Raw genomic sequence first — 10,726 nt, forward strand, 5'->3', positions numbered from 1 at the left:
TTACCGTACCTACCTCGCGATCGGGGCACGACGGGTTAGTTCAATGTATATATAGGGGATCGATTTAGACCGTATTTCTATGTATATGTGATATCGCACATTTCATGTACCTAAGAGACACAGTGGGGAATCATGTGTAAGATGCGTCACTGAAACCCAGTCCACCTTACCTAGAGGTACCCTGAGGTAGGTACCGTACGGAGTACATAGTGTGCTGTATCCGTGGCTTGCCTCAGGTGCCTAGCTTGCCTTACCTAAGGTATCATCGGAATGTCACCAGTGCCCTCCCAGTGTCAAATCCCCGGTCAACCATCCCGGCTTGTTCACCGACCCCTCGTTCCACCGTTGCCTTCTGTCAGCTAGACCAGCTGCTGCCTTTCTAGCCCTCTCCATCCTCCGCATTCTTTGATGCATAAGTTTCTTGAATTTGCATCCTGACGGCCTTAGACGGAAACAGCGAAATAGCTAACAGATCTCTGGGCTCAACTGAGCACACAGTCGAAAAGTGACCGAGCCTGGCCCCAGTGCTTCCCTCCGAGGTCCAGCTTAGCCCGGGCCCCATTCCAAGGAATTTGAACGTTGCTGACGTCCGTCACACATCGGACTGGTGATTTCAAGAGGGTCCACGGCGGGCGCGCTTCAGCAGGCTATCTTATCTTTCTGTCTACTTCGCCTGCACCATCACCTCACCTGCTCACCTGCTCACCTGAGCGTTCGCCGCATCCATCCGGCCTGGGCACGTATCCCCCTCCCGTCTCCCGCACACCCGCCTGTCTACGCCCTTTTCCGGACTTCAAGAAACCTAAAAAGTCAACCCGAAAAACCCACCCTTCACGTTATCGTTATTCTATCCTTCGGTCGAGCGATACGAGCAGAAGATCTCTTTCTTCTCTACAACTTCGCAAGAAGTATATCGGCGACAGGACCAAATCCGAAGCTGCCTGCCGCTACCGAGTGGCAAGGCTTCACATCCAGACATAACCGTCCCGTTTCCCATCGTGTCCTGCCTGCGTAGGAGGAGGACTTGTACGCAATGGGGTTGGCATACAACACGTACCTCAATAGCAACAAGGTCTACGGCTGCAAAACATGCAAGGCGCATCTGTCGAATCATGAAGACATCATAAGCCGCGTATGTTGGATCACGATATTTAGCCCTGTATGTACACGTACTGACGAGTGTGTCACCAATAGAACTTCCGAGGCCAGCATGGCAAAGCATACCTGTTCAACAGCGTCGTCAACATCGAGACAGGCGAGCCCAGCGAACGAAACATGACGACCGGACGACACATCGTACGCGATATCACCTGCAAGCAGTGCAAGGAGACCGTTGGCTGGAAGTATGATAAGGCATACGAAGCTACGGAGAAGTACAAGGAGGGCAAGTTCATACTCGAGGCTGAGCTTCTTTGCAACGTCACCTAGATCTTTCGCGTGACAAACAAAGCTTCCCTAGGGGAAAGGGATACTATGTTGAGATATGGCGTTTGAGCTTCAGTTCGTCGGGTTTCTTTTGGGGGGCAAAGGCACCATGATGCCTTGCATACGGGCGGCGTTTCTTGGTGTATAGGACGGTCTTCATTTGGTGGCGATCGCAGCGCCTGACGAGGCAATCGGGTTTCATCTTACTGCGTGAGAGTGACATATACCTGTCAGTCGGCTGTCAGCTGATCCCTCGATTCTGTCAGCATCCACACCCGCTCAATCAAGAAGTCAGGAGATTTTTTAAATAGGGTTGCTGGGAAACATGGCATTAGGTTTCCTCATTCAGTCTTAGTTGGGGCAGAATAGAGACGATTCGTGTAATGCAACTAAACCATGTCTTTGAGTAACCAATTCTCGTACGCCGACGATACAGCCGCTTCCATATCCCTGAGCTAAAGCAAGCTACAATCTAAAAGAAAAAACTCTGGCCACAGGACGGAGGGAATCACACCCCCGCTGACCAGAACATACCATGCCCCTTCTCTTCACTGGTGTTCGATGGGCTCCTCCGGAAGTAGTTCCTCCACCTCTTCGTCAGGGACAAGAAATTGGAAAGGGGGTTGCACAATTCCGTTGAAGAGGAAGGTAAAGTAGACAAGCAGGCCAAATCCAACGACTTGCAGCCACTTAAAGGTCTCCCAACGGAGCCCGAGGGAAACGATCCAGATAAAAAGAGTTCTGCACGTGTCAATCGTAGATCTCGAGGTAGCGCTGACGCTTCTGGTGACGGAGAGGCCAAAGAAATTGAAACCACTGCAACGGAGCACATTAGTAAATCATCTGCTTGCCAGGCAAAAGTGGATCAACGTACCCAATACTGATCATGATCAGAATGCTGGAAATCCCGATGGCTCTGTTCTGCGTGAGTTGCCTCCAACCCTCGGCCATGTCAAAGTATCCGTAGCGTCCAGCATCGGTTTTCCCGATAGCTAGGTGCAGGACAATCATGCCAATGACGGTGACAGTAAAGCCGAAAAGACCTTCGAACCCAACAACACGGATGGGTTCGATGGATGACCTTTCCAGAATCCATTCTTCCAAAACAAACTGTGTCGCAGTGAAGATCTGAGCGCCGGCAATGAGAAGAACACCCACAACAGTCAATAAGGCATTAGACTCGGGGGAGCCTTCTTCGATGTCGGCCTCGTTCGTGTTCTCATGGTAGATGGCACCAGCCAATCCAACAATTGCGACGCCCGTGACAACGCCGACGAGTGACAGCCATTGGAACAAAAAGAGTCTACGCTTGAGGAAAATGACGCTGAACACTCCAACGAAGAGAACGAGAGCGCCGCGAGTCATTTGGTAGATGGAGGCTGCAACCAACAAAAGACCAATGTTCATCAGCGTTGTACCGAGGATATCGCAGATGGCTGGGAGCGCCAATAGCAAAATACGAGGTCCGCGCAGGATAGCACCGCTTTCCTCTTCTTGAGGTTTCGGGCGTCCACCCACGTTGCCGACAAGAGGGGCATCTGCATTATCGGCATCATTCGTATTGACGGCCTCGTAGCCGTTAGCCGTTGGGTTTGCTCCGGGTCCGTAGCGACGATAAAGGTTCATCAAACCGATAACCAGCCAACAACCCATCTCTCCAACAAACATCTGTGCCGTCTGGAGTACAGGCTGGTTAAAGTATGCCCGTTTCGTGGGGTCCTTCGCATCACAGTTGCGGACGCATTGCATATCCTATTAGGGGAAGCCGAGTCAGCGTCTGGTTTCCAAGAACCAAGGAGTTCCAACGTACCTGATACTTTGTGAGAAGGGTATTGCAGACGCCTGTCAACAGCATCATGCCGACGAGAAGGGGGATAAGGGCTCGGGAAGCCATGTTGAACGAGCTGTCGAACTTGACCGGCGAGACGACTATGGGCAGGTAGAGTTGTGAGAGACGAGATGCTGTAGAACCAAATGTATCCTTTTCCAGTCACCCCTCTAATTGTGATTTCATACGAGACCACTGTGGAGAAACACGCAGCCGGGAAAGGCTGGAGGAAGGAGGTTTGTTCTTTGGACGAGCGTAGTAGTAGCAGTCGTCGGGATGAAGGTTGATGTAGCGGTTATAATCGTCTCTGGATGTGGCGGAGGTGTCGAGCTGAGCGATGGAACAAGCCGCTTATCAGTGGGTGGTAAGGTGGACGCTGATGGCCGAGCTTGTACCTCGGGTACCTCCATTGCTGTGCTCAGGTGTTAGAATACCTCAGCAAAGCCAATGTGACTTTTAACTTCCACAGCCCACCCAGCTCCCCAAAATGGATGCCCGTGGCCCCGTGCCTTTGCACCTTCTGACCTCGCATTCCGCGTCCAGGTTAGGTAGGTAGGTACGGAGTACCTCAGGAGGCTTTTGGTTGTTTAGCGTCCAGAATTGGTCACGCGTCCATGTGAGACTCTCTCAATCATCAACGCAGGTTGGGTCATGGTAAGCCAAACGAGTAAAGCAACCAAAAGAAAACTTTGTCACGCAATTTTCTACCTCATCAGTGAAGGAAGAGAAGGAAAACCCCAGAGTCGTTTGAAAGTGGTCAGTTACGCATTGGTCTCATTGAGTCGGACGAGGACAGCAAAGTCGCTCCAACCTTGCGTGGAGTTTGATGTAGGCCTTGCAAGCGACATCATTCAGAACCACACTATCATCAGTTATTCTCGACATCAACCTGCCCGCTGGGATCCCCACATGGTACACCATAATGGGATTCATCTTTCGCTCCAGACCATTGGCCGCAATGATATGGCACCGCGGGGAGGATAATTGTCACTTTCAGCAGACAGAGTTAGTTGTCATTGCGTATTGTATTACTCTTCGTGTATAGGTATCTCATCTGTGGCTCCATCCCACGTGCTCCCCTACTTCTTTTCCTTGGGCTTCTTGTCCTTGATGTTGTTGTAATGGTGAACCCCCATTTCCTTATCTTTTGCCAGACGCTCCTCATCTTCTTTGCTGAGCGGCACGCCTTCAATGCTCTTCACTTTCTTACCCTCGAAGAACATCATCAAGCCTCCTATGGCAGCCGCCAAACAGGCGAGCGCAACGAAAAGACCGGTGGACCAACTGGGTCGATCGAATCTGTTCATTCCCCACATGAAGCCTGAGAGAACACACTGCAAGAATGTGTTCCACACATTGAACCAGATGACAAAGTCCATTTTCCAGATTGCCGTTGGGGGTGCTCGAACTCCAGTGAGGGGTGCGTTTGGAATAGCTTTCTCGGGGTGCGGGATATGCAACACAGGCCGTTCGTTTGCCAGCTCCGCGACGTTTTCGGGGCCAATGTGGACGGGGAGTTGGTCAGACCCGGGCAAACGGAACCATCCGCGGTGTATACCCGCAAGCCGGCCAAGAGCTTCAGGTTTCTTCATGATGCGATATTGCATCAAAAAGTATAAATCACGGAATCTCCATGGTGCTAATCCGAAACCTGTCACGCAGAACAGAGCGTTCAGAATCTGCGAATCCCATTCGATCCATTTGCGCCGGGGAGAGTTGATGTCATTGCATGTCGGATAGCACATGGCCGGGGAAGCATTGCAAAGTAGCAGAAACAGCATGCCGCCCCAAGCAACGACGTTCAAGCCGTAGAGAACGACAAAGAAGCCGAGGGGCGTGCAAGTGTAATTCCAGAACGCTTTTGCGCCAATCTTCATGGACTGCGACTTGGTGTGGGCGGGTGGGAAGTGGTAGCCGTTGTCGTAGGGTTCGTACAGTTCGTGCTCTGCGGTGGCCACAGTAGCGGAGGCGGCACTAGTTGGTATTCTCCCTTCGACATCTTGTTTCTTGTCTTCAGTATGATTGTTGTTGTTGCTGTCGGAGAACTTCGTCTCGGTTGTGGATTGATCGGAATTAGGGTGGTCCAGGGGCGCGTTCCTGTCCTTCTCGCTGCTGTCCAGCGAAGAATCCTGGCGAGACATTGCGGCGGATTCTAGAAGATTTCGGTGCTGTGTGATGTACAGGCCTTTGGGGCCTTCGGTCCCTCGAGACGTATTTCCGCTGCTGAGCCGGAAAGAATAGCAACGTGTTTCGGTATAGCCTGCTGTAGATTGGTGCAAGTGCGGTGTGTGTTTTGTACAGACGGTTCCCGAGTTTGTTCGAGTATCTGATGCTGGGTCGAGTGCCGGCTAGAATGATTGACGACGATTCGACAAAATAGCGTAGGAAAGAAAAGTCTGGTGCGGTAGGTCCTACTCGAAGTGGGTTTGTCGAATCACGATATGCCGCTGGTATTGTCGTGGTGAGATGAACTATTAAGGACTAACACAGCAACCCGCAAGACCGAGTAGTTGGCAGAGAACTGTTCCCAGGAAGCCGCGACGAAAACCGGCGGGGGTAATAAAGGGTGTCTTTGAATATCCGTCCTAGTCAACAGACATAGCAGGTGGCGCGGCGTGGGAGGGGATGAGTGCTTCGGAGAATTGAATCAAAAGAGATAAAATAAAACAGGGTACGGCGAGTGTCAAAGACGTGTGATGTGGGGGTCGATATCGAAAGGTAAAAAAAGAAAGCAGGAGAAAAGGAAGAGGAGCAAGCCACAATGATGAGCCAGGGTGGGAGGATATAACAAAGTGTCAAAGAGTTTTTGGGGGAAAGAAACGGGCTGAGTCTAGACCTTGAATGGTGGAAAGGGGCGGAACATGCGAAATGCGTAATAGAATTAGACGCTAATAAGCACCGACCTTGGGAAGGAAGATTGGACTTCCATTGATGGACGGATGGACTCCCCGTTAATGCCTGCCCTGCTGGGTGGTACGCCTGTGCCTTGAAGGAGGGGCGGCCCAAGTACTCCGTCCAGGCGTGACAGGCTGCTTCATTGTCAGTCTGTCAGAGACTAGAGCCCGTTTGCCGTGGGCTACGGCCAATAGTCGGTGGTCCGCATGGAAACGCTGGTGTCCATCTCCAGTGATCTGGGGGCAGGAACCACTAAACAGCCGTCGCAAATCTGGACCCTTACGTCAATACGCGTATGTTGGACCGGGAACACACTTTGTTAGGTACTTTGCTCGACCACAGCCACTGCAGAATGTGTGACAATACGCGCAGTGAGGTCAGCGACACAAACACACAACCTGCCTCTAGGTACGTACTCATGACGGGATCCGAGAGGGATGTGCACGCATTTGCCCCAAACCTTGGCTGCTGGTTGGCTCGCATTTCGGTCGGTTACGTAGGTTGACCAGGATTATCAGAAGTGGACCGTGTATGCCGATGAGCTGTGCTTTGCTCTGTCGGTTTTGTCTCAACTCTCAAGGGTATTCAAATTTGAGTTGCCGGCCTGCCGATGGAGTCGCTCAGACATTCAAGCTCCCACATTCTTGTATGAATGACGATTACCACTATAGCTCTCACTTTCAAGTGGTCGGGAGAGAGGTACAATATCTTCTGCTCAGGAATACCGCAGAATGGACCAATATTGCATTCATCGACACCAACCATTCCATTCTTGATTCAAGCGAGACAAGCCAATTATGACGGGTAGAGAACCGTTGCTGTGTGCCTGGCTAATAAAGATCTGCTTGGCCCGGGAGAAACAACACGAAGATGCACAAGCCTCAGAGCGGGGCTGAGAATGGGAAACGTAGGTGTGGCTTTGACAAGGCATGGATGTTATGCACACTTCGGATCGTTTCGCTCCTTATTTATGACGATGACCACATCCACCCGACAGTGAAGTTGTGCTGGACTACCTTAACTACAGGTGAGTAAATCTGTCAGGCCAACCGTTCTCGTATGCTCCCGCCTGCATCCAAAGGCTAGGTCGGGTGGTCGGTGTACACAGGTAAAGTATCCGTAGGACCTAACATTATTGAGATACTGAAAGTACGGGTAGATGCCTACTAAATCCGATGGGCTCTGTGAAGTGCCTGGGGCAAATACAGCGGACGACTCATGGAGAAAAAGCATCGGTACATGCATGAAGATGTTATTCAATATATATGCACATATCGAGGACCCAGCGAGTTGTTGGCCAATTGGCATACAGGCAATCTTGTTGTAGCCACTCACCTTGAGAACCTTGAGAACTCTTCAACGACAACCGCAACAACTTCATCGGTGACTTTAGTCTTCCTAAACACCCATTACGCCCTAGAAACTTCATTCCTTCAACACCTCGTCCCCGATTGACCAGCGGCAATGGCAGCCGCAGAACATCTTACCAACCTTACCGATCTGGTCCTTGGCAACCTTCGAGATCAACATGACTGGACTGATGTCGAAGTTCGGAGTGACGGGACAAGCCGACCGCGTCCCATCATCACCGGCCTCCCGCCTAATAGGCTGTACATACACCCAGACGAACAAATTGAGGCTTTAGAGATGGAACAGACCGCCGGCAAGCGCTCGAGCCAGGCCCCCGAGTACGAGTGGGTTCTCCCAGTGCATCTGAGCGAACAATGGACTCTCAGCTCTTTTGCTACAATTTTTGACTCCATCGACACTCTGCCACGAGAACTCGATCCAGCAAGCACCATCGACGGACCCCAGAAGCGGGATTGGCGTGGCACAGGCCGTCAAAAGAGGCTACTCCTTGCCGTGGTCCACGATGATTCGACAGTGTCTTATTACCTCATTCATGATGGTATTGTCAAGCCAAGACAGAATTAAGGCATTGATCCTATGTCTATCTCAACGTTCCATCGTCGCAACCACAGCCTCCATACTTCCCCTACTGCCATGTTGAGTAGGGAGGCGACACCCTTCTCACTACGAGTTTTGTGCTCTCAAAATTAAGGAGTGAAGATAACCTTTTGGACCTTCATCTGATCGAACAATGCATATCCCTCAACCGCCTCGCTCAATGGCATGATGCGGTCGAACATAAACCTAACCAACGTCAGTTCCCGGACGAGGACAGGCATTGAGGGCGCGAATTTGTGCTTCAATGGCGCAGGAATAACCCTAGCCATTGGACATGGTCAGCACTCACCCAAGTTTGTCCTGCTTCTTCTCCAAGAGGGCGAGAGCCTCGGGGAAGATGGCCCGGACAGGACATCGACCCATCTGCAGCCTCAGGTTCTTGCTATGGAGGCAGTCAGCACCCTTCATGCCACCAATTCTCCGAATAATTGTCAATATCACACTCACCCATACGCTTCGGTACCGGTCCATGGAATCTAATCATGTGTCAGCAAAGCGAATCGCAGCTTCAAGCTTAAGATCGATACGAACCTCGCCATTGTGGACACCAATGCTAGCAATGACACCAAATGGCCTGATGATGTCGAAGGCAGTTCTGAGAGCTGGGCTCAGACCGACAACCTCAATAACGACATCAGCTCCACGGCCATCAGTCACCTCCTTGATCCGCTTCTCCATGCCTGCACGATCAGTCTTGAAGTTCAAGGGCTCGGCTCCGAGACTTCTGGCAAGCTCCAGGCGACTGTCTACGCTGTCAATGGCAAAAAGATGCTTGGGACGGTACTCGAGCGCCGAAATCACGGCACAAAGGCCGACGGGTCCGCAACCAATGACAACGGCGGTGGCATTTGATCTTTCTTCTTCCTTGAGCAAGTTGAAGCCAGATTTGGCGCCGAAGAAGCCGGTGGGGAAGATATCGGCCATGAGAACCAGAGCATTGTCAGAGATGGTGGTTGGGGCCTTCATGGCGGTTCCATCGGCATCAGGGATACGCACGTATTCGGCCTGACCGCCATCCAGTGCACCGCAACCAAAGAGCTTGCTACGAGCGCAACGGGATGTGTACCCGTTCTTGCAATAGAAGCATTTCATGCTAGAGAACCATGTTGGAGGTTTATTTCGGCATGGGAGAATGAAGAAGACTTACCACGATGAGGTGAAGGGGGAGACAACCCTGTCACCAATGTTCAAGGAGGTCACAGAGGCGCCCTTCTCGACAATCGTACCGGTGAACTCATGGCCCATGATGAAGCCTGTCTCGGATGGCTGGTGGCCGCGGAAAACATGCAGTTCTCTGGGATGTGTGTGAGAAGAGAGGAAAAGGAGCACAGTGGACTAGGGAGTGCCTCACGAGCCGCACAGAGCCGTTGCCTGCACCTTGACAATTACGTCGCCATCGTCTCGGACTAGGGAACTGGTCAGTGACAACTGAAGGCTGACATGAAGCTCATCGGGGAGCAGAAACATGTACAAACGGACCGGTAGGAATGGGGCGTTGCTCGACGGATACAGATTGCGGTCCATTGAATACAACGGCGCGCATGGTTCCTGAGGTAGACATTGCGGGGGGTTGTTCGGGTAGATTTGGAACTGGATCACAGTGAAGGCGTTGATGGAGATACGAGAGCTCTCGGATGAGAATGTTCGAAAATCCCCAGGGGTTGTGGCAATCTAAGCAGAGGTAATGAGGAGCAATAAGAAGCCGAGGCACGCAGCCAGAAACACAGTCGTATTGGTCCTCGGTGATGTTGGATGATGTGGTGGTGAGGTGTGGTGAGGCACAGTTTGTATGCACGCCGGGCCAATCACCTCGCCCCCGCTCCCAATGCCGCTCATCGGAGCATCACTGTGCGAGTGAATGTGTACACAGGGCGGGCAGTCGACGTGCACGAATAGAGATGAAGTGAAAAAGAGGAACAAAATCTGCCTACCCCGCGCAATTACCTAAGGCAGTTTTGTATCGGAGCAATTCGCGCTTCGCCAGACAAGGCGTGGGAAGTAAGGTAAGGTAGGTGACGGAGGGGACACCTTTCATGGCAGCGAGTGTTGTAGCGTGAGACCGATGAGGCATATTCTGAGTACGGTTTCTCGTTAGAGCTCGAGCAAAAAAAGGAAAGAAAAGAAAAAGCAGTTAGGAATGACAAGTGCGGATCGCAGGGTAGAGGTATGCAGGGCTACGGTCGCTCTGCTCTGTGCGGATATAAGTCCTACGATATGATGTCTGACCCGATGATGAAGAGGTTATTCAACAACCCCGAGATCTCGAGGACTATCTCAAAACAATAGTGTTCAACAGTATTGAGTAGATGCTGCAATAATGTGATTATTCGTTATGCAATTGTGTGGTTATTTTGCTTCTATTTTTTTTTAGGGATTTTTTTGCCCATTAACTTTTAAGGGGCAGAGGCGCAGACGATATGATGTCTGACCGTAGCCCTCTATTTAATGCGTCAGATTGTTCATCGTCAAAGAGAGACAGAGATGGAAAATCCGCGTTGACGAAAATCGCAGAGGGCGTTAGGTTGATGGCTGCGGCTCATATTGATTGGCTTGGCGGGCAAGAGAAGCACGCTGCGTTAGATCTAAGTTGACCTGCCGCGGTCCCGAGTT

The 10,726-nt window shown here is 51.4% G+C and overlaps 4 protein-coding genes across 4 annotated transcripts; 1 reads left to right on the plus strand and 3 right to left on the minus strand.

Annotated features, from left to right (window-relative positions):
* Window positions 1-1,033: 1,033 nt before the first annotated feature.
* Window positions 1,034-1,428, plus strand: N0V96_008648 (uncharacterized protein; the record flags this gene model as incomplete). Its single annotated transcript, XM_053199176.1, has 2 exons — window positions 1,034-1,132; window positions 1,195-1,428. 2 exons carry the CDS (start codon window positions 1,034-1,036, stop codon window positions 1,426-1,428), a joined length of 333 nt encoding a protein of 110 aa, XP_053043384.1.
* A 545-nt stretch (window positions 1,429-1,973) lies between these two features.
* Window positions 1,974-3,319, minus strand: N0V96_008649 (uncharacterized protein; the record flags this gene model as incomplete). Its single annotated transcript, XM_053199177.2, has 3 exons — window positions 1,974-2,241; window positions 2,300-3,177; window positions 3,236-3,319. 3 exons carry the CDS (start codon window positions 3,317-3,319, stop codon window positions 1,974-1,976), a joined length of 1,230 nt encoding a protein of 409 aa, XP_053043385.2.
* Window positions 3,320-4,332: 1,013 nt separating this feature from the next.
* On the minus strand, window positions 4,333-5,394 carry N0V96_008650 (uncharacterized protein; the record flags this gene model as incomplete). Its single annotated transcript, XM_053199178.2, has 1 exon — window positions 4,333-5,394. One exon carries the CDS (start codon window positions 5,392-5,394, stop codon window positions 4,333-4,335), a length of 1,062 nt encoding a protein of 353 aa, XP_053043386.1.
* Window positions 5,395-8,401: 3,007 nt separating this feature from the next.
* Window positions 8,402-9,361, minus strand: N0V96_008651 (uncharacterized protein; the record flags this gene model as incomplete). Its single annotated transcript, XM_053199179.1, has 4 exons — window positions 8,402-8,498; window positions 8,564-8,592; window positions 8,648-9,209; window positions 9,264-9,361. 4 exons carry the CDS (start codon window positions 9,359-9,361, stop codon window positions 8,402-8,404), a joined length of 786 nt encoding a protein of 261 aa, XP_053043387.1.
* Between the last annotated feature and the right edge of the window lie 1,365 nt (window positions 9,362-10,726).

This window comes from Colletotrichum fioriniae (assembly GCF_027942845.1).
Source record: "Colletotrichum fioriniae strain IMI 355084 chromosome Unknown scaffold_10, whole genome shotgun sequence".
NCBI classification, from domain to species: Eukaryota; Fungi; Ascomycota; class Sordariomycetes; order Glomerellales; family Glomerellaceae; genus Colletotrichum; species Colletotrichum fioriniae.